General features: G+C 33.1%; 1 protein-coding gene across 1 annotated transcript; it reads left to right on the top strand.

Annotated features, from left to right (window-relative positions):
• Positions 1 to 1560: 1560 nt before the first annotated feature.
• On the top strand, positions 1561 to 24185 carry LOC137400955 (ileal sodium/bile acid cotransporter-like). Its single transcript, XM_068087293.1, has 10 exons — positions 1561 to 1654; positions 4255 to 4512; positions 7613 to 7821; positions 10782 to 10928; positions 16201 to 16372; positions 19593 to 19829; positions 20893 to 20976; positions 23076 to 23223; positions 23554 to 23668; positions 24084 to 24185. Exons 1-10 carry the CDS (start codon positions 1561 to 1563, stop codon positions 24183 to 24185), a joined length of 1566 nt encoding a protein of 521 aa, XP_067943394.1.
• The last annotated feature ends 1190 nt before the right edge of the window (positions 24186 to 25375 follow it).

Genomic DNA, 25375 nt, shown 5'->3' with positions numbered 1-25375 from the left:
CTTCCTGTTTGATATTTTGATTTTTTACGAGAGCGCAGAATACTTACTTAACTTTTATATTTAGCACTTTTAGAGGGCAGTTATATCCCTGTGTCAATACCTAAACTATTACAAAACTACCACCAATGATAGGAATGGTTAGGATCATAGCACTGACCAATTGGAGAGACAGAAATCCTTTTAATAGCCAATCAATGTACAAGGTATTGAATAATTGGAGTATTTATTTTATTTCCTAGGAATCCTCAAGGATTGTTTGTTTAACCTCGGTGCATAGATCGTTTATCACAAGGCAAGATGAATGCCCGGCGTTGCCCAAGTAATAAGAAACGTCTTTGCACAGAAAATTTATTTTTATATAACATATAGAAACCGTTACCATTTCAAATTTCATATCATGAGAAAAGTGTTTTTTTTGTAGTTTAAATGAATTGAGAGAAAAAATAAAACAACTAAAGATTTTTTAACGTAAGGAGAAGGTCAAGGAGAAAAATGTTTTGTGCAGGTCAATAGATAAGAAAAACAATCATAATAGTGTTTAAATGTATATGTGAAAATAATTAGTATGTAATGGCTAAATAAAGTCTGTTTTGCAACGATTACAATGAAAAATGATTTTGCAATGAGCAAATTAATACGAACTACAAAATAAAATAAAAATCCTGACCATGTTGAATTAATAATAACAATTAGTGTATCAAAAAGGTTACTGTTGCAATGGAAGCTATTCTTCAAAACATTGAATACAATGACACTGGTACCTCTTGACACTGGTACAAATGTAAAAACGGGATATCAGACAGTCTTTGTCTTTTACTTTGTTTGATCGAATGGAGAGAGAATGTAGAAACTATTCCTACTCTAGATAATACAAATGTCCACATAAAAGTATTTAGCTTTTACTGATTTAGCAATCGTACTTTAGGAAAACCCTGAAATAGAAATGTAATGGTGCAATTGAAATAGCAAATTTGAAAATTAAAAAAGTACAAATTAAAAAAATGTAATGGTAGCAAAAAATTGTTTTAAAAAATTTCAAAAATTAACCAATGCAAAAAGTAATATTAATTATTGTAAAAAGTGCACATTTAACGTTTCTAACGCGAAAAGAATACCAAGTAAGTATATTTATACTTACGCTTATCCTCGCTCTTACTATATAGTAAGAGCGAGGGGAATGATAAAAACGGCTTAGCCTTATGGTTAGGTGCGTCTAATGATTACGATCTTCATGAGTTCTAAACCAATACGAAACGGATTTTCATTCCTAGATTTTAATTGCTATAACAGAACAGACAATAAATGACAGACGATGACAAACTGAGATTTATAAATAGATGGAGATTTGCACTCACCCAATGTTTGCACTCGGCAAACATCGACACTCGTGTTGATGTTTGCATATACTGAACGAGTTAGATATTCCTCAAATCTTCAGATGAAGAAAACTCTTGACTTATTACCTAATTAATGGCATGCTATCCCTAGCAGTCAATAGTGGTAACATGTCAAACAGTTATCTTTACAGTAATTGCGCCCTCAATCAGAAAACAATAAAAAATGCTGGGTGTTCAGTCAGACCAGCACAGACGAGTGTCCCAATATACGAGAAATTTGAGATACGAAGATATTCCAAGCAACTTTTTGTCTCGAGGTATGAGGCAAATTTGAGCCACCTGATGAGACAGTTCTTGATGATTTCTAGTGGGCGAGTATGCGGAAAACAGCTTACAACTACAGCATTTCTTGGAATTTCTCATCAGATCAGTTTGAAAAAGTTTTAAAAAGGCCAGCTAAAATTAAAACTGACATCAAGTCACAAAGCGAGGAAAAAAGATACTAGCCGGAACACGAAGAAAAGTAAAAAACTGAAAATGAAAACAAAGTTAGAATTAAACTTAGTGAACATAAGATTAAAATTTATTTTTAAATCTGTGCGTAGCAGGCTAAGCTGATCAAAGTTCAAAATGAATTTTATGTTACGTTATTTTATGTTAACAAAAGTGTAGCATACCGAATGTTGGCTGTGAAGTCTCTTTCACACCGCCAGTTACCCACTAACATTTGTTTCAAAAATAAGAACTCCATACAGTGTGGTTCAAAATGTTATTTTTAATTGCAGATCATAACCACAAATGGGTGTTCTTACTTTTTGGGCGTAGGTAGTGAATTAGATCAGTTAAAAACATATTTTTTCATTGTAAAATTTTTTGAGGAGGTTTTTTGAGGTTGGGAGTAGATTAATTTTTATTCAGTTAGTTTATATAAGAAAAGGTGATTTGAGATACAAGGTAATTGGTACAAAAGCTTAGTCTCAAATCGAATTAACCTTGTATGTTGAGGTCTTACTGTAACTTCTACTGGGTCCCAGATGACACAGGTTAAAGAAGTAATTACAGGTAATTACAGTAATTACCTCAATTTTAAAGATTTAGAGAAATTCAGTTCTGAGAATACAAATTAGTTTTAATCCTGATTGGGTGTTGGAGCGAATGTTGTTCACACCAATAGACTTGAAGGCACCCAGTCTAAAAGTTTAGGTAATCATTGAATGAAAAGGTTTTGACCTTGGGACCAACTCCTTCAAAATAGCAACACCAGCAGATCAACAAGAGTGTTATCATGATCAATTTGACTAGCTGATGAATCTGTAGTCTATGGTCTTTATGCTTTATTTTCGTTCATGTTGTTATCTAGTAAGCTTTACTCTAATCAACGTCAGAAAATCTAGCAAATCAGCGGCTACTGGAAGAAAATGTAGAAATGTAAAAAAATGGCCACAATTTATGATTCTCAGCTTTTTTAGTTATACACCTAATAATAATACGCATGCAATCTCACACACACCCACACGTACCCGTGCGTGTGTCCAATAACTATACAGTACAAAAAATGAATTTTGACTATAATAACTCAAAGTTCTGTTTAGACCCTTTTCATCTGCAATTTCATTCAACTTTTTTTTAGCATGATAACCATATAATTATTATATGCATCGCACTAAGCATTCAAATTATGCCTGGATAATGTTTGAGTCATCAAAATGTTTTAAAATATTAAACATTTCTTCTTCTTATAGCTGGCTGGTTTACAGAATAATATAATCAATTGAGATATTTCTACCAGTGTGGTAATGTATTTATACACATGAGTTAATAGGCTTATTCAGATATTGAACATACAATTCTGGACTATCTTAACTCTCTTTTTGATGTCGACTGCGTTGTCTTCAGTAAGGAAGAGAGGGGCTGATATCATTGTTGCTAATTCATCTATTTGCCTTTCACTCCCTTGTTGCAAGAGGCATCAATAACAGGGCATTTGATTAAACTGTATATTTCTAGTACATAAATGTGCCACGTTTCACAATGGTTTTGCAGTCATAAAGCGCAACTTTTTAAATAAAACAAAATTCTCATGTTGACTGATTTAAAATATATCTCTATGAATGAGAGATGTAATTTTAGAACACTTTTTGGCAAAAAATATCAGGTTGGTCTGTAAAAATGCTTAAAACATTTTATAAAGTTATTTCTATAAAAATTGCATATTATATAATAATATTTATGATATATTACTATATAATATAGTTATTGTATAATTACATTAATATAATTATACATATATTATATAATATAATTATATAACAATGTAGTTAAAATATATCAATTCTGTATAATTGTATAACTCTATATAATAAATATTAAAATATCCTCTTTTGACAGACTAAAAATGATCAGCTTGCTAATCATAAAATAACTTAGAACTCTTGACAGATTTTTGCTAGTTTACAATTGATGAAAAATCAATAATTTTTTTATAAAAATCATAAATTTTTTTAATTCAGATTCAAAAGTCAATGACTTTTTACTCTAAATTACTAAAGGATAGTATTTTCTGAGAAAGCTAATCTTTTTCATTGCGGCATGCAGGAGATTCATCGTAGATTTCATCGTTTTATCTTATAATCTTGGCTAGTAAAGTAACCCTTGACCACCTTATCAAATGATACTGGACTATATAGAACAGTTGTATAACTAGTCCTCGCTGATCATGTGTCAAAGACATCCACTGAATAGCTGCAGCAAGTCACTCAACTAGAGACAAAGCATCATTGAAATTGCAACTTGTCGAAGAGAGTTCATGACACATGCTCTCTGAAACTAATAATATATACGAAAATCATTGCGTCTGATCCTAAAATGCATGCATATCGGTAGTCAACTGACGTTGTTTAACTCGTTTCTGCTTCAGCGAACCTGGTTTTGGAAGAGATAGTAGGTGAGATGTGGCAGATTCGGAGACCTGCAGGTTTAAGTCGGAGCATGTTTGTAACATCATTTATCAGTCTGTGTTTACTAACTAACTCTGTCAGCACTTTAGATCTGATTGCACAACCTCCACCGAGTCGCACGAATCCGCTGCTAGTAAAAGAGGAGACAGATGCGACGATAGAGTTCATGCTTGATAACTGCCAAGGGTCTAGGAATCTTTCGATTGCTCTCACTGAAGGTAAGGTCTGCATAAACATGACTTTGTTTGATTTTATTTCAGAATTCTTGATTGGCACCGTTGTCTGACTAATTTGTTTCATCTATTTAGAAAGTTCAGTTAACTAAACTCACATAACATGGGATTAAAATTGTTGTCAGAGGGTGGCAGTGCTGAGATGCCCAGTTTGCATGTATGAACATATTTTTTGCTTATTTGACAATATTTGGACAGTTTAAACTCCAATGAAGCTTGTTATCATACCTTTTACATTAAGCTGAAACCGGACTGAATGTGATCACGCATAAAGACACTCTCATGACAAATTCGCTACTAAAAAGCTGTAAAGAAGTTCATGAATATGAAAGAACCAACTTTGGAGCTAGAATAAAACCTTGAAGATTTGTTTTTTCATGCAAATTACGTTTATCTAACTAAAATTACCTAATTTTTAACTGCAAATAAGCATGAGTAGTCCTCAAATATAGTTTTTCCAACCTGGAACTGGCCTTTAATTTCTGTACTAGAGCACCCTTTTGCAAAAAATCTCCTACAGTCTCAGTGGAGTTGAACTAAACGTTACTCACTTGTGATAATTTATTACCTTTTTCCTTTCTCAACTCTGAATAAAAGGAAAAACAAAAACATCAAGTTTTCTGTTGTAACTGCTTCTCTGCTTCAATTAACTTTGTTCTGAAAATCGCTGTAGAGTCTATACTTACCTTCTGTAAGAAAGTAAAGGACAGCAAAGATAGCTTATATTTATAATTGATTTTGTGACAGTAGATAATAGTTGCAACTTTATCTTGCAATCTTTTTTTTCATTTTCAAATTTTGTTTACCGAATTAGCATATCTGACAAAGTTTCTGTGATGGTTCTCGAGGAAAACTCAATGTTTTGCTATGCCATGGTAACAAATTAATTTTATATTTGCTAAACTTGTAGATAACAAGACTTTTGTTACATTTTTACCAACTTTCATGTGTTTCTATCAATGTTTGTCAGAATACACATTTGCGTTAATAATACGAAAGTGTGCCTAAAGTTAGTTATCAACTGCATGGAGATTATTTGACTGCATATGTGTCGGAAAAATAACCATGTAGCTCTAACTAATTGCTGTGATTGAGGATAAATCAGCCTGTTTATCCGCTTATCTCTGCTTCCTAGAAACCAAAATGCCAATCCATAATTTAGAATTAGGACTCAAGGCATTACATGTTGCCAATACGACATCTGTATACCAGCTGCTAACCGTTGATGCGTCGTGTCTCCGATACACTCTTTGTCTTGTCAGTCTATGTTGATTTGTAAGAGAGGTCATTGCAAACTGTCTATCACGCAGAACAGAAATGTGTGCAAAGTTTGTACACAGGTTTCTGAGCTGTTTCTTCTACTGATGTCTAACAAAAGAGTAAACTTATTTTCAATTGACTCATCTCACTCTAAAGGTTCGGAGACCTCTAATTGTATACAGTGTAACCCAAAGTGTTTACAAACTTTCTCCTGTTGTTTGAAATAGGCAGAGGTCTTTTTTTTACATTTTACAAGTTTAATACTTTCTGATTAGTCTTTCTTCTACAGATAAGCAGAGATAATCAACTTAAATGAAACTCCAATGGCCTTTATATCTATGGTTCAATTAATAAGATGGTGCAGTGGCATGGAACCAGAGTTTTTATGGCTTTAAAGACTTTTGGTAGCAAACTTGAAGGTGTTCTAGCGAAAACAGGAAAGTTTTCAGAAAAAAAATTCCCCACACTTTCTGAAGTATCCTATAGTCAGCACACTTACTCTGTTTCTGTAAAGGATTGATTTAAGATTGGTACTAATCTATCTTTTGTATTTAATAAAGCCGTTTTGTTGTAAGCTGCCTTTTAGGATTAAAAATGTAAATATATAAGTTTCTAGAGCAGTGTTAAAGTCTTATGTTTAATTGATTAGGGTCAAAAAATAAAAATACAATCACTAGCAAATAAAGCAAACAAATTTTTTTGCACCAGTCTTGTATTAATTCAACTTATGAAAGGTATCTTCAGGAAGAGTTGCGTGCGTAAATCTCTGTGTTTTTTGTTTTTTCAAGTTCACCAGCTGATTTTTGCAGCTCACATGATACTACATAAATAACTAAGTTATCCTTTTTAGTTAAATTGCACCTAATTAGCCAAGTCAACATGCAAAAGGTTGTACTTAATTATGACTTTGCCATTGTATTGATAATTGTTTTTCACAACATGAATTTGGCATTTTGCCCATTTTTTCAAACTTCCCATTTTTGAAATGCGAAAAATCTCATTTCAATGAAAATGCTGTCCTTATGACACTCAAATAAGAAAGACCTGCTTGCCGATCCCTGATTGATAGTACATATGCTAATGCTACTTCAAAGACAGCAATTAAAAATCTAGCGAGGATATCATGATCTTCAACCCTTTGGTTGAAAAAATGCTTTGAAAACTAAATCTATGAAGCAGTTTAATACGACACACTAAAAATAATTCTTGAATTTATATGTTATTTAGAACTTGACTAATCTAGATACAATATTTCATAGATGTAACATTTGCCTCTAGTTTTACGCAGCTCTAATTTTTTTTGTAAGGCAACATAGCTCTTACTGTTAACATATTGTTTAGTAAACAAACAGAGGCTGTCACTAGGTAAGGTTCCTGTCTAGGTGTCGGTTTAGCTTACCTAGAAAATAAGACCTTTGTGAATCAATTTAGATTAATAACTTGATATGTTTGTGTTGTTGCCGTATGTCCCTCAAGAGCTAAGAAACTGGGTGTAGCCAAATAATACAGCTTATGACCTTCAGGAATGTTGATGATTAAAAACCTCAAGCGAGTACAGAAACAAACTTAAGTAGAGCATAAAATGATGAACTACTACAAGATTTTTACTGACTCGGTATTTACACTGTATGAGTGTGATCAGAATGAAGACCAGTTAACTCTTTCTATGTTACTTCCTAGTTTATTTTTGCACATATTTTGGCTCAAACTGGTTCCTGAAAATTTTTTAAAAAAGCTCGATGATACCATACAAGAAATCCAGTCTTTAATTCTTATTGATCAGTAACAATACAGAAATTCAAAACTGCACCGCTTCTTTTTTTAGGCAGAGATTGGACACTTTCCTACCCATCCACTCTTTACAATGTACCTTGTAATCAGACCTCAGGCACTAACGGCACCGGAGTACAAGCCAAATTGCACGCCCTCGTGATTGGCTTTGTCACGCTGACCATTAGTGATGCTGAGATGGGTGATGAGTACATGGATTATTACGTAGGCGTGAAAAGACCTGACAAGCAGATCAAAGACACGGTGGGTGATGCCGCAATTCATATGTTCTTTGTTTTTCTTACTATCTTTGCATTAAAAATTGCTGGAGTTAAATAAACAATGTTAGTTGTTGATTTCATTTTTTTGAAAAGGTTTCTATTCATAGAACCCTCTTGTAACTCGTACCACATCAAAAACTCATTGAAACTTTTAATACCAGGAGTTGAGGTCTTTAGCCGCACATGGCTAGAGCTTTTAACCAGCAATAATGTTGTCATTTTTCCTCGTGTAGATACTTCACCTATGAGATGGTGAAGCTCTCACTGGAACGATCTATAAACAAAGTGTGAAATATCCTTTTGGTTTTGTTAATGTCCGTAAAAACATTTCTTGCTATTCAGAAAAGGTGCCAAGGTGATAATCTTTGTTTTATTGTTGTCGCTACTCGCCTATCAATAAAAATATTAAAAATAAAACTCTCTTTTCTGATTCTTTATATATAGTGTATTATTTAATGCTGATGCTTTTAGCAGCAGACAACTGATTGTGTGCTATATGTGACAGCGGCAAAGTCTAAAAGTTTTGTGAAAATGAATGCAAAGCAAATTTTTTTGCATAAATTATTAAGCGATAATCTAATGATAGGTTTGTGCATGATAATAGCTTAGATCGATGACGAACATGATTATTATTACTATTATTACCATTATTACTATTATTATTATTACTATTGTTATTATTATTATTGCAGCATTGACAATTTTCAGCATAGCTGACAGAAGCAGTTTGTGCGATTATTTATATATGATTACCTCGTCAATCTTTATATGAGATTTTTTATAGAACTTTGCAAAAGATATCAAACAATTTTTTATTTACTCGCAAATGTTTTTTGGCAGTTTGGTACTGAATCAAAAGTTTTTGAAAAACCATTGCAAAGGAAATCATACCTGTTTTGTGGTACTAACTGCTATTGTAATGCATTTTTCTTTTTGATGCTGCAATCCTTTGACACTCAGCAAACTATTACTATAAACAATCTAACTTAAAGAGTGTAAAACACATAATTTTGTATAATTATTTTAACTAAAAATGTGAAAACATATAATTTTTTCAAATACTGTATCTTTTGTGTATACAGGTATAAAAATAAAAATGCATACCGGTAGTAGATAACAGCTGAATTTTATTACCATTCAAAAAACTTGAAAGTGTAAATATTTCTGACATAATTTAAAATGTTTAAAAATATATTTTTGAAATGTCTAAAATAGATCTGTGGTCAGACCTCTTTAAAACTGGTCGGGTTATGTTGAGACCACTAAATCACTGCTAGTTTGAAAGGGTTTTAGTTAAGTTTTGAAAATTCTTTAAACAGCTAAAATAGATAAATACCTTTTTAATTACTAATAAAGCTTCAAATTTTGTTAAATAAAAAAATCAGAAATTTTAAAAAGAAAAAGTTTACTTCTTATTTAAAAAAAGAGACTTTTGGTATAAAATTTTGAGATTTATCAGGTAACCTTAACTTTGAAGGTATAAATACAGTTATGTTGAGATAAATCCGAATATGTTTTTATAACTTCAACAGAAAAGTTCAGCTAGGTGAGCTTTTGCATTTGCTCTGAGCATGTTTAATCCCTTTTGTTAGACAAGCATCTAGGCCATTTGTTAATCTTCAGACATGATTGATGTACCAAATATGATATGAAATGCCAGAGTTTACCAGAATTAAATAAATACTTGTTTCCTGCTTATCACCTACTTCAGAAATTAAGCAATACCAATCGTAAAGTATGTCTAGTGGTGCAGTTTTTAAAGAAACTAGGGCTGCGCCGGTTCACACAATATATAGTTTGGACACATAAAAACTTGCAGGCAATTTCTGAATTTTGCTGACAGTCAATACAGGTGGCTCACACAAACTATCATTGTGTCACCACTATTCTAATGCCACTAGTGAATGTTCATCAACCTAGATGATATGCTTATATGATTCATGACAACGATAAGCAAGTGCTCTAGCATACTTGTGACACTGGCTGACACTCAACTTTGTTGGTATAAAATAAAACTTGTGACACCAATGAGCAAGTGCCTCAGTTTGTACTAGCAGTCTCGTCAAGTTTGCTTTGAACATTTTGCTTTAAAAGTGCTTTCAACTTTAAAGATGTTAGCAGTCTTTGAGGTACAACTTGTTAACTGTGAGAAAACAAGCTTTCTATGAAAAGTTTCAAAAAAACAATATGCATTCAGCTCTGCACTTTACTACAAATTTACAGGAATCAAGAGCTGTTCTTAAAAAAGGCAACAATTTGCTTCTGCAAATGTTCTAACTTCCCCATCCATGGTGTTGTGGTTTTAGCCTAGACTACTGCTCTCTCTTAGCCTGTGTTAAAACATTAGGTTGATATGTGTTTAGAACTCAGTCTAGGCCTACTAGCTCAGTGTAACTATTGAATGAACAGTGAACCTATCTTACGAAAATTCAACATCGACATAGAATGGAAAGATGACATAATCCACTTGAAAAATTTCTTTGAATGAATGACAGTTCAAAGGGTAGCATGACAACATGTAACAGGTGTGTCGTGTCACCCCTACTTCAACGGCTATGAGAAAACTTATATATACGGTGACATCACTTTACCTACAAAGTGATGCGATTCAATATGAAATCTCTTTCTAATCAATATTATATACCAAATAAACTGCGTTAATGACACTCTGAAACAAAGCTGACACATCTCTGCAGGTGACTGACAGTTAATAATATGTAGCATTAGAAACGCTTCAAATATTTACAATATTTATAATACTTGAATTTTTGGCATTTTTAAGCAATCTTTGAGACCACAGCATTTGCATAGCTCCTTCCTAAAGTCATTCATACCATTATCCTTTATCATTAAAAAATTAACTTTTTTAAAGCTCTACTTAAGTAGCCTTGTTAGTATTTTTATTTATTGTTTAATCTATTGAATATTTATTGATCTCTGCAGATTTTTCTGGTTGGAATAATCATTCTTTCAATCTTCAACACCTTCTGCTTCGGCATCAACCTTGACCTTACCAAAGTGAAGTACTACATAAAGAAGCCCTCGGCACCTATTATAGGAATATGCTGCCAGTTTGTACTCATGCCTTTGGTAAGCATTATATTTGTATATTATTCTGTATACCTCGAGAATTTATTTTTACCTTTTCTTTAATTTGTCAAAAATTTTATTTTTTTACGTTCAAATTTTTACTTTTTTTTATTGAATCAATTCATAGCCATTATAACTATTTTGTGGTAGGTCAGGTTTATTTAAACACTGGCTACAGATTGGATTACCACAAATTGATGACAAAGGCATTTATTAAAGATTCTTAGCCTTTGATAAGTGTTATTAGATCCTGTCGTTAGAAACAAAGATTATCGCTCAAAAATATTTTGGACTCATATTATAAACTAATTCTTATTTATCAAAACATTGTCTTTTAATTAAAATTCTAAAACTTCAATCTTTGAATAGTTTTTGTAATCTTTACTAAATTCTTCTAACGAATGCATAGTATTTAGTCAAATAACAACAACTAAAACGTTTTGCATTAAATGAAAAATAAATGGTTGTAAGTAGAAATTAATGAACTTAAGAAGTTGTTCTAGTCTAACAACATGTTTAAATATACTATAGATAAAGGTAAGCAATTAATGTTCTCATATTGGTTGACCAGTTTAATAGCTATACTGTAAATCCATGTAAAATTTATCCTACATCTCATTATCCTGACGGCTCAAGTAAGGTCTAAACATGATGGTGGCTGACAATCATCTTGATATTATTGATATGTGGGAAATTGTGATTCGGCAGGTTTTTTATCCCTCATGATATATAGTAATATATAGTACAACTAGCTGTACCACCCAGCGTTGCCCGGCTAATAAAAAGGTCTTTGGACAGAAAATTGATTTGTATTTAACATATAACGATGTTTCCTATTCTTACTTTCAAACTACATATCATGAGAGAAGTGTTTTGTGTAGTTGAAATAAATTAAGAGAAAAATAAAAACAGTTGTAAAGGTTTTAAAACTATGTCAAACAACTGTACCTTTCAAGCTAGTACCCTGGCATACTGCCAATGGAAAATTCCACTAGGCTAGTTAATAAGGCTAGGTTTTCAATGACTGTAAGCCATAACTTTTTGTCTGCATTGTTGTCCAGCTCCACTGTTCTAATAATAGCTATAGCCAAAAAACCAACAAATACACAGATATACAACGACACACAGACACACTTTGAGAAACATATGGTACAATAAGGAATATTGAAAGTATTCCAACAGCACTAGTACATTAAATAAAACCAAGTAGAAGAATTGTAATGTAATTCAGATAATGCTATCTAGCTTCATCCTACTATGTGAGCTATTCACTCCATTATCATAGCTTCATCGAGAGATTTTTTACAATTGAAAGATTTTGCATCCAATACATTGTATGAGTAGAACATTTTGAGATATATTATATTTGCTGAATAAAATTTGCTAGTGATCTTTACTACAATTTTGAACAACCGCAAACAGTTGACGCTAAACGAATATGCTACATTTAGTAAACTTTTGCCATTCGATGTTGTCTATACAGGTCATTCAGTTTGTAGTATGTCTATTTGCATGCAGAAAACAAAGCCGAATGTCAAATATTTGAAAGTTTACGTGTCAAAATTGATGTGAGAGTTGGGTGTACTTCCAACATTAAAAAACTATTTATTAAAAAAAAATGCACACATGAATTATGAATAAAAAATGACAGCTCAAAACCATTGATCGACAAAATAATTAATTGCTTTAACTATCTCAGTCCTGCCTTAGTATGACTGAGGTGCTGAGGAAAAGATTTAAAAATTTAAAAATTTAATTTGAAGTAGCTCATATTTTCCTTCGTAACAAGAGTATATTTTAAATTTATACCGTAATAAATACTATTATAAATCTTTGTTCGAAAAAACAACTATGATGGTGGTCTGCTAATATAATAACTAAATACAACAAGGCACAACTACATTTGGTTGAATTTCATGGTTGAGCACAAATCCCTCAAAATGGATCTTTCTTTTAGCTATTTCTTAAGCTCTGCAAGTAAACGATTATAATATTATTTATGTGTCTATTTATTATTACTATCTACATTACTAAATGTCACTTTGTTATTTTGCGTGAGTGCATGTTAGCGTGTGCATGTTAGCGTGTGCATGTTAGCGTGTGTGTAAGTGTGTGTGAGTGTATTGGTGTGCGAGTGTGTGTGGGGGCAGTTGTGCCTGAGTGTGCCTGGTGATATGTGCTGGTGTGCGGGTGTGTGCGTGTGTGCGGGTGCGTGTGCAGGTGTGTGTAAATGTGTGGATGTGCGAATGTGCGGGTGAGAAAGTGTGAGGTTGTGCATGTGCGCAGTAAATATGTGGGTAGCGTATGTGTTAGTTTAAGTTTGTGCATGTGTGTGTGTTCATGCGTGTGTGCATGCACGTGTGTCCGTTGATGTGATTATGCTTGTGTGTTATTCAATGTGTACGTGCATGTATGTGCATGTGTGTAGGTGCCTGCATGAATTTGCGCACCCCTGCGTGCAATGTGTGTGTGTAGTATCACTTTTGGGACCAGCTTCATCTAAACTTTACACGCATATGCTTCGTGCTTCCCACCAAGTCACAAAAATATCTATAAAAACAAATGCTAATGTGTTTGTGTGAGTGTATCTGTTAGTCTGTGTACGCGCTAAATATTTTCTTATTTTTTGTCCAACTTTATTCCAATTTTACATGTATTTGCTTCATGCCTGCCTTCAGGTTGCTAAAATATTTGGTCAGACTGAAAACTAAAATAACTTGCGAGAAACATTAAGCTTACTGCTAGTAAAATATAGCACCTACAGAGTCATGTGGTCTAAATAATGCAAGCTTAAATCGAACTAACAGGTTGAACCAAAAGATATATCTATATAGTTGGTACTCAGTTTATCAGAACAAGAAACAAAGAACCGCAAGTATGTCATCTCAAGCGTAAAGTATACTAAATTAAGGTCATACTACATGTGTAATCATAAAATAACTATGTGAGGTTGTAAAATATGCCTCTTTACGTCATAACTTAAGCTGCATTTAGTTGTTTTTATGCTTTTGCAACTCTAGTTTGGAATGATGCCCAAATGTCAGATTTTCTGGCGCACTTTGAAAACAGTGCTCAAATTCATACCCAAATATGACTACCCAAAAATGTGCAACAACTTGAAATATTACAGAAAGTACTAAAATATAATAGTTCTATTTTATTTCTAAGTAAGCAAGTAATAATAAATTTGTTAAAAACATGTAGAAAGTCATGTGTTTAGGCAAATGGTATGTCACTATCAAAAACCCGTTCAGACATTTAGCAAAGCATTTTTACTTTGAATTCTCAGATTTAGTCACTTTAGGAAACTTTTATTAACACCTCCCCTTTGTTGCATGAGCAGCCATGGTTGAAGATATGATCCTGGTAGTCTAGAACCCTTGACCTGCAAACAACATATTGTAGTTTAATTCTCAAAAAGGTCACTGGTGATGACAAAAGAAACATCCAATCTTTAAATTGCTTTCTGCAACTGATCATATTTCCAGTCATTGAAGTTTTTTTGCCAGTGGACTGATACATATGCAGCCAAGATCATAGTGCTGTTGTTTATGCAACAATAATCTTAAAAACACAGTCTGTTCTTGCGGGGAGCTAAGCAAACATCATACTCCTCTTCTAGGAAATACTAACGAGAACCGCAGTGTCTTGACTTCTAGGATTCGATTACTTCAACTGTTTAATGGCAGCAAAATCTTACTACGTTGTTTTCGCACATTTTGATTACTCATCCTTGGCACAAATTGAGGTCTTTAAAATCGCAAAATGATGTAAATATGTTACATATACTCTATAAGTTTCCAAGTAACTTAAATATAGCTGCCAGATGGTTACTGAAGTTATCATTAATACGTGCCATTTATAGAACAGCAAGCCAGGACGAGTTATTTTCCTAAGAAGCAATTGGGAATAGTCGTTTACATTAATGAACTTGTCAACTGTGTCTGTTTCCAATTTATTGTTCCATCAAAACTGCTTTGCCACTAAAGCTTGGTATGGACTGTATCACAGTATGTTGGTGTTAATCTCATGATACATCGGTGATAGTTGATGGTATATAGTTTTTATAGTTCACCTTATCGAAAACCCTTTTGCGTCTACATCATCGCATAGTCTCATTATACATTGCGGTGTCTGAGATGATGAAATACTGGTCCTACAACAACTATCATAAAGCCAAGTGTAGATCAATTAATTTATGACAGTTGATAATTGTCGCCAAAGTGGTGCACATTGCAAAAGGTGTCATGGATGCTTGGCGAAATGTTGGAAAAGTTTGAGAACTGCAATGTTTTTTGATGAGCCTGCGTTGCCATGGTGGTGTCATAGATTTACGGTGCAGTTATTCGAGAATAGTGAGCGAGAAGACAACCCTGACATAGAGCAATACAATGTGAACCAACCTTAAGTTACTGATGCATATCACTTACTGCTCTGCTTCTGGAACAGAGTTTGAAGTGTAGACGTAGTGTAGTGCGTTAAAGGTGTAGATTTGATTGATACACTGCTGGCTACTATACTGTTAGACATGTAGATGTGATCAAGACACTGCTGGTTACTAAACTGTTAGACCCGTAGATGTGATCAATACACTGCTGGCTACTATACTGTTAGATATGTAAATGTGATCAATGCACTGCCGGTTTCTATTATACTGTGAGACATGTAGATGTGATCAATACGCTTCTGGGTACCATACTGTTAGACATCTAGAGGTGATCAATACACTGCTGGTTACTATACTGTTAGATATGTAGATGTGATCAATGCACTGCCGGTTTCTATACTGTTAGATATGTAGATGTGATCAATACACTGCTGGTTTCTATACTGTTAGACATGTAGATGTGATCAATACACTGCTGGTTACTAAACTGTTAGATATGTAGATGTGATCAAGACACTGCTGGTTACTATACTGTTAGATATGTAAATGTGATCAATGCACTGCCGGTTTCTATTATACTGTGAGACATGTAGATGTGATCAATACACTTATGGGTACCATACTGTTAGATGTGTAGATGAGATAAATTCACTGCTGGTTATTATACTGTTAGACATGTAGATGTGATCAATACACTGCTGATTACTAAACTGTTAGATGTGTAGATGTGATCAATACACTGCTGGTTACTATAATGTTAGAAATGTAGATGTGATCAATACACTTCTAGTTACTATACTGTTAAACATGTAGATGTAATCAATGCACTGCTGGTTATTATACTGTTAGATATGTAGATGTAATCAATACCCAACCTTGTTTTAGATCTCATTCACACTCACTGAGTTTATAAACCAGCATCCAGCAGTAGAACTTGGTGTTTTTTCTATGGGAGTAGCTCCTGGAGGTGGTTCATCTAATATCTGGACTTTCCTTTTAGGAGGAGACATAGACCTGAGCATTACCATGACCTTCTTCAGCTCAGTAACTGCAATTGGTGAGTTGCTTCCCCATGAGTATTAACGATGCGATTATTTACTATTTATTTGCTGACTGACTACACTTTCATTGTTGACTCTCTTTAGGCTTTAGTTAAAATGAGCTGATTTATTTTATATCTTGCAATTCTTAAGTTAAAACTTATTTAGCTTGGGTTTTCACTACATTCATGTTTATTAGCTTGAAGTATTAGTTGTATGTTTATAAAATTTATACTGTATTTTCACATGTAAAAAACTACACATTCCAGTCCTCTCCTAATGGTGCATGTCAACACGAACACAAAAGGTCATATCACTTTTCAATATCACTAATCCGTGAAACACTAATATTGCAGCCATGTTAACTACATTCAGTTGTTACCTCTATTAATTTGTTAACTCTATTATGTTGCTCACTCTGCACTACTGAATCTACTCAGTGTCACATGCTAAAAAGCTCTAAAACAGGTATTCTGTTACACTAGTTCAATGCTGACTCGTGAACCCGACCTGGTAAATCTGACTCACTCTCATGAGCTTTCATGTCAAAACACGTGCTCACGCAATGTCCTTATATTTGCCATCCCCTTATCAGATACCTGAGCATTGGTTAGCTGATAGCAGCATCTTACTATCATCACAGGAACAGAGACAAACAAATCCCTTTCTTTCGAGATTATTAAAATTCAACTGAAAACATCTTTGAGGTCAAGTTTTAGAAGCCTAATGTTGGACTATCTTGATTATATATTGACCGACTGAGGGTGGTATAATTGATTGCCCTTCTTGTCTTATCAGAAGGAGTGATTCAGCTACTTGCATTAGTTGACTTTTGTTTTTGTCACAAGGTCAGCAAGTAGTTCAAGATTATGTTGAGGCTAGTTTTAATGTTTAAACATAAACTTTCGTGAAGTTTTACTAGATTTTATTAAAAAGTATCCGTATTTTCTATTATTTGCGATTGTTTTTGAAGTTGGAGGTGATTTGACAGCCAGAATACTTCAAAACTGAAATCAATAAAACTTGATTGAGATTAAAACACTCAGATCAAGTGAAAGTGTGATAATGACATCTGTAGTTGCAAAAAGACTCCCAGAATAGAGACGCGTAACGCTGCAACTTAAATGAATTAGCTGATATCATCTATAATAAAAATTAAGAATTAGTGACATAATTTTGCACGAACTTGTTTTAGCGTTTTAAACGTGATTAAGTGTTGTCAATTTTGATCTTGAAACACCCTGGCAGTCAAATCACCTCAAACATTAAAAGCAGCTGTAACCAATAAAAAAATTCCAATACTTTCTGACAAAATCTACTATAACTTTGTGTAAGCTCATCCTTAATAACGCTAAAATAGAAATGCATAAAGGTACCAATAAACAGCAATGATCTTAGGCTATCATAGGATACTATCTTGCCATCGTTTTACTTGGTAATTGAGAAAAGTTGACCTTGGGCGGCTTATTTTGTGGCATGAAAAAAGTACATTTAGTTTATCGAAGTCTATCAACACTGGATAGACAACTCTTCAACTATGAAAAGTTATCAGCTCTTCAACTCATAAAAATGGTAATACTGAAAGATTTAATTATGCAGAGAATTATCTAGCCTCTAATAAAAGTTCCAAGATGTGAATTTAATTTAGCCATCAGATCAACTAAAGAAAATATGAAATCTATATACAGTCAAACATGGATAACTCACCCTCGGATAGCTTGAACACATGGTTAATTTGAACGGTTTTGTTTGGTCTGTTCCCAAGCAATGATAAATTGCTCCAGATAACTCTACCTCAACTTTGTTAACTCGAACAGTTTTTTGCCCAACGGCTACCAAACGGTTTTTATCGCTTTAGAATATCACTTTGTTTTAAGCCATAAAAATAAACCCCAACTTTTAGTAGTTCGTAGGCGTCGTTATTATTATCCTCTGCAAAATATTTTTGTTAACGACTTTTCTAAAGGTTTGGTGAAATTTGATTTTCACCAAACATCCACTTAGTGATGGTCCTACGAAGGCAAGGAAAAGCAAGGTAACGTTTGCATAAACTTCAAGGAAAATCGGCAAAATTGATCTTTGTTAAAACGCTCAAAAGAAAAAGATGTTTTTTCTTCGGAGCATTTCAACAGCGATCAAGTTTTGCCAATTTTAATCTGAAAACATCCTGACAATAACATCACATAAAACAACAAACAAATCTCAAGAGATAAAAAAATCTCTATACTTTCTGATAAAAATTTTTAAAACTTTACATTAGCAGCATTTAATTTAAAACATGCCATTCATGCTTTTGATTTATATTATAGTTTGTATATGTACATGTATCTACTAATAAATACATGGGCTTATGAAAGTGTTCTAATAACTTGAATGGTCTGATAGCTGCGTGTCACAGAATGAACAGCGTGTAAATAATCCGTGTCACAGAAGATTTGACCTCACAACATCCCGTTTGCCAGTTCGACACTTTACTAACTAAGCCACACAAGCTTGGTAGATTAGCTTGGCAATGCATGTCGTTATAAGGGAGCAAATAGCTAACCTTTCCATTACAACATGGCGTGATGGTGCAACGTCATGGATAGTGTAATTTTATGCTCAATCGTGAGAGCAAATAGTTAGCTTTTATTAGTAAGCTTACTCAAATAAGCCATTGGCAATGTGCCAGGCTAATGGCAAGTGACAGGTAATAGCAAGTAACAATTATCTCTCATTGTTTATATGCTGATCTTTAATAACCGGGCAATGCCAGGCATCCAGTTAGCAATGGCAAACGTTGTTATGGTATATGGTAAATACAAATTAATTTTTTTTTCAAAGACTTTTTAATTACCCGGGCAACGCCGGGTGGCACAGCTAGTATTCTTAAAAGCTATCTGCTCCAATGTAAGAAAGATTCAGAATAAAAAGCAAATATAGGAAGTAATTAGCTCCGTACTTTAAGGCTTGACTGTATTACACTAAAATCCTACATATTAAGGCAATGCAAGATATTACAGTAACGTCATGAAGCTGGAACCATTACAAGATATTACAGTAACACCCTAAAGTTGAAAGTAATACAAAATATTACAGTAAAGCCCTAAAGTTGCAGATATTACAGCATGCAACAGCAGTTACTACACCTAGAGCTGCTTGTAGTGCAAGGCAGACAACACAATATATTGCAGATACGTTTTTGCATTTTTGACTGTACTTTTTAGATATGATTCACTGTATAACAACAATTTGTAGGGTTCATTCCACTCTGGATGTATACTCTCGGACAGTATATCATAAACATGGCTACAGAACCAGGTGAAAGCACCATTACTATACCGTTTGACCAAATGGCGCTAGCCTTGACCTACATAGTAATACCAATAGGAATTGGGCTGCTCATCAAGAGATTTCTACCAAAAGTTGCCAAGGTTATAAAAAAGGGACAGACAGCTGCCATCGTGTTGACAGTGCTCTTTGCTATTGGCATGGGTAAGTGCTTGCATATATACTTCTTAGGTTTAGCCTTAGGTCTTACCGCTGCAGTAGTACATAGGTTGAAAGCAAATGTAATCTTTAATAAACAACAGAGTAAAAACTAAAACATAATACTGATCATCATATTTGTTTTTGAAAAATGGGGAGTGCAAATCTTATATTAAAAACAAAAAAATTGCCAACACTAGAGACAGCACTTCTCATTACTTAATCGGTTTATAGTTGCTGGTAACATCAGATCATTCTATATCTAAAATGGTATATTGTTTTGGAGATTTACGATTTACCCTAAATTGTTTTGGAGGAAGATTCAAAACAGCATTCTCAGAAAAAAAAACTAATTTTTAAGTAATGACAACCATTAAACACAAGTTTGAAAAAACGTCTAAAAATTTTTTATTAACCTGTGAAGACGCGTTTTAATTCTGACAATAAATTTATTATCTTGATCAGTTCTGAACTTGACCGCTTTGTTAGTCCATTTTTTGTCTGCTTTAAATTTTTTCATAAAATTAAAAACTCATCTTGCTTTCACAGTAGCTCAACACTAGTTGACCCAGTTAGCTTTTGAGACAGCAGGGGCATAAATCGTAACACTGAACTTCAACTGCCTTAAATATAGTGAAAGAATATACAACCATAGAATATACAACCATAGAATATACAACCATAGAATATACAACCATAGAATATACAACCATAGAATATACAACCATAGAATATACAACCATAGAATATACAACCATAGAATATACAACCATAGAATATACAACCATAGAATATACAACCATAGAATATACAACCATAGAATATACAACCATAAAATATACAACCATAACATTAACAAAAGAACAATAAAAACTCTAAAATAATCTATGCTCAACAAGTTTCTGCTTTCAGTAACTTTTTATGTAAAAATGTTTTTGGCATTTGTTTTCTGAATACCAATATCTACGCAAAAAAAATTACATACATTCTAGAAGTGTTTTAGGATTCTTAAAGTATTTAGTATTTAAAATATTTGTATGAAAACTACCCAAGTTGTTTATACTTGCAGGAACTTACGCTAACATCTATGCCTTCAAGGTTGTGCTGTTTGACTATCAGCTGCTACTGGTCACACTGTTTCTGCCATGGCTAGGTGAGTGCCATATTGTATCTGAGTCATAGTATGAGGCTTCTATCTGATGTACAAGTTGTCATGTCAAGCATCTTCAAAAATGCTTTACTGAACTCAACAGAAATCATTTATGAAAAGGCTCTCTTTGAATGTTTCTATTTAAGTATTTGAATATTTTAATATATATTTAGCAAAAGTGAACTTACACAAAATTTTAGTAAATTTTATCAGAAAGCATCAGTATTCTCTATCATTTGTGATTGTTTTTTATGTTTGAGATGATCTGACTGGTTAAAATTGCTAAAACTCAATCACGATCAAAACACTTAATAGACGAATACGTGCAAAATGATGTCCTCAGTTGTTATCACTGTGATAGTTGTTATCGGTTATTGAGTGCAAGTCGATGAGCTACGCGCCTCTATTTTGTCGATTTCTTTGCAATTACAGACACCATAATCACACATTCACTTGAGCTGAGTGTTTAATCACGATTAAGTTTTACCAATTTTAATCATGACACATTCTGGCAGACAGACCACTTCAATCATCAAAAACATTTGCAAATGATAAAAATAACAGTATTTTCTGATAAAATCTAGAAATATTGTGTAAATTAATTTTTAAACATTTGATATTGCTTTGCTTTTTTCATAAATACTTTGTTATCTGAATTTTTCTGCATTAGGGGTCGTTTGCACTATAAAAGCCAACCAATTCATACATCGTGGTCTTTTAAGGTTATATGAATGCTGCAACAGAATTTTACTCAATAGTATTTTAACATACTCTTGAGCCAGGGTTAAAAATTCTAGTTCAATCATTTTCAACTCTGTGCAATTATGTAAAAACTTCACTTAATATCATTGTTAAAATTATTAAAATTGAATTTTAATCAACCAAACTGTTTGGATTAATAATAAATAACTTGAATAACCTATAAAAAAGCTAATGTTTGTATCAGGCTGTACAGAATCAGTAGCTGCTTTGCAGTGGCATAAAATTACATTTAGATGTAAAAAGCTAAGGCGTAACACAGTTCCTTTTGGTTACTTGAACGCTGTTTTATATAGTTGTAGCATGCCATGGCGTAAAAGAATGGCATGGTTGAAGGTACCTTATTTCCCATTTTACATTGTCTTTTTAATTTGAGTGAGAACCAACCGACTGGCTTTCGAACATTTCCAAATTGGGCGAAAGCTAACAAATATTCATATGTCGGATCTAGGAGACTTGTTTATTTTTTGTGATTGTTGTACCTGGTACAGATTTGAAAGGTTTCTAATACGTACTATTAAATGCTTAGGGATTTATGATGAGACACTGATTCAGGTTATATGGTACATCGGAACTCTGCCTAACAGTTGTAGGCTAAGTTTTGTAAACACTTTCATGTGCACATAGTGACACCGTTACCAGAAGATGACATGCAAAAGATTTTTTTAGCTTTCTTTGTGGTAATCTGCAACCAAGATAATTGCAAACCAAACCTGCATGAAAGATAACTTAAACAAACTTTTAGAAGATTTTATCAGAAAGTATCGATATTTTTCCATCATTAGCGATTGTTTCCCATGTTTGAGGTAATCTGACTGTCAAAATGTTTTAAGATTAAAATTGACACAGCTTGAACGCATAGCTAATATCAACTATAGCAACGATAGTAACTAGTGACGTCATTTTGTCACAAGTTTTTATTCTGGGTGTTTTAACCGCGATCAAGTTTTGTCAATCGTAATCATGAAACATCCTGGCAGTCAGATCACCTCAAACATAAAAAACAATAGCAAATGATAGAAAGATAATAATTTATGATAAACTTTACTAAAATGTTGTGCAAGTTCATCTTTATCACAGGACAAGGCAACTCCCAAAAGTAATTAAAAAACTATAATTGTATCTCTACTGTTTATCTTGTTCAAGTTGTACTAAACCACTAGTTTTTAGCCTGTGAACTTAAAGAAGAATAAAGTTACGAGGGAAGTATCTAAGAATAAAGCAATGATTATTTTTACGTTATGTATCAAAGATTAGCCTAGCAAAAAATAGGTGATGGTGGAAAAACTAATGTCAACCAAAGTAAAGAGAAGTCATACTTGAATGCTCTGACTGATTTGTAGCATTCACTTTTGGCTTCCTGATTGCGTTGGCTGCACTGAGAGACAAGTCATTGGCTGTCACGGTTGGTCTAGAGACAGCTTTCCAGAACTCCAACCTCCCTACCATCATGCTAAGGACTTCACTAAACCAGCCTTGGGCAGATATCAGGTAAACTGGCTGATGAGTTTAAATCCATTGGGGAAGCATGGTGCATACCAGTGACAGCTGCTAATTAGTAAAATCTTACATGACACGAGGAACATTTAGTTCCTTGCACATTTTAAACAAGCTATGTGAATGACAAAACAAATGTGTTAGCAAGTATTAGCATGCGTTAGCATATGTGTAACACTTCAATTGTATTTATAATTAGTTGTCTTGTTATTTAAAAACTATACGCAGTGATTTGAAGTGATATACACGTAGAATGCAACGTGGAGCGAGCTATAAAAATTTATACAGCCTATGTTTCACACTGTTGTCTAATACTTATTTTAGCACGGCCTGTCCAATTATACTCAACATGTTCATGCCTGTCCCATGCTACTTCCTCGTCGGCATCCGAATGATTTACCTCAAATGCTACAAGAAGACGTCTATGGAAGATACAAAGGTATCCATACTGTAGTTACAACACAAAAACCTAAAAATGGTTAATTATTAGAAAGCTAAATTTAGATAACTTGTATTGAAAGTTTGTGTCATTTTGTTTGTTGATTTACTGCAACATATTGCAATGTTTAAAAAGTTGAGGAACAACACGTATCAACTGGATATGTTTATTTTAAAAAGTTAATTCAAATAGCGTAGACGTTGTATTTAGCATATTTATAGCCAGTCAGATCTAAAATAATTGGTCAAGTTTGATTATTGGCAGCATACAGCTTATAGGCATGCGTATTACAGCCAAATTTTACTGTTTGCTTCTTGTACTTCTCGAGAAGTCTATTTAAAAACACAAAGGTTTTGTTAAACTATGACTAACCCTTTGCTAGAACTATTTAATTGGGACCTTTCTTATGCTTTAGAAAGCCGAAGACATAAAATTGGAAGGAGAAAATCCAGCGTATGAAGCTGATGACACTACAGACGGTACAGGAAACAAAAATGAAAAGCTCACAGAACTGTAAACTAGTTTTGTTTTTAACCAAAGAAGTAAAAATTTAGGATTTTTTTATTATTTTGTTTTGTTTTCATTAGTTTTTTGTTGCTTTAGATGCTTCTAAAAATTTATGAAAAAAAACTGTTATTTTTGTGAAAATATTTTTGTTGCATCAGCTAGTTGCAACCATAAAACGCTGCAATTCTTTCCACTGAAAAAGAATTAGGTTTCCCAACTTGAAAAAAATTGTCATAATATTAATTTGTTGCTTTAACCACCCAAACCATTTTTATACAGACAATCAGCTGTGCTGCGTTATGATATTAGATTTTCAAATCTTTAGATGTTTATTCTGTCATAGAATCGCTATATATGCATTTACTTTGTTTTATTCACAGTAGCCATATTTTTAAACATTATTGATTTTTTGAATAATTTATATTTATTAAATTTTGCATTTTTAAGTAATATTGAAGTTGGAGTCAGTAATTAAATGACTGCACTAAGATGGCTCAGTCACTCGTGAAATTGTACGGAGTAGCATAATTCAGCATTTTATTGGTTAATATTTAATCTTATACTTTCCAAGTTTCATAATAAAGCATATTTTAATATAAACTAACTTAGGCCATATTTTCTTTGTTTCTTTAATTCTTAAAAAAGTACACAATATCATTATGATCTGTCCATAGATATGTAAAAGCAATCATTGACAAAGAGAGCTGATTATACCCGATGATAGTAGGTTATACTGACTGATATACAAGTTCAAAAGCAACTAGCTCAGCCAATAGACAATTTTTTGGAAAGGAAGCCCTTTTTACTTGATTTAATATTTTTAGTACGTCTTATGTATAGTAAAGAGTTGCTCTCTCAGTTTATAGAAGTTAAACATGTAAATGAAATGGCTACAATTAGTAACATTGGAAAGATAACTCTTTACTATTACAATCAGCCTTTATCCCTAGTTGGTTATTTTTAGTGCTAGTAATTTTATTAATGCATTGATTCCAAAGTAAATAAATAGATGCCAACAGGTTTTTAAAACATTTTAAGGCTCTAAAATAAACTAAATGTGATTTTCAGCTGTCCTCACAGCTGCCTAGAAGAATGAATACAAACCATATTTACCTTTTCTATAAGACTAAAATCTGAATGTTGGAAACTAGTTTTTGTTGGTGCTCTTTTTTAAAACGTATCGCATTCCCCAAACAAAAG

The sequence above is a fragment of the Watersipora subatra genome, chromosome 7 (genome assembly GCF_963576615.1).
Source record: "Watersipora subatra chromosome 7, tzWatSuba1.1, whole genome shotgun sequence".
NCBI lineage: Eukaryota > Metazoa > Bryozoa > Gymnolaemata > Cheilostomatida > Watersiporidae > Watersipora > Watersipora subatra.
This window is presented reverse-complemented; position numbering and strand designations above follow the sequence as displayed.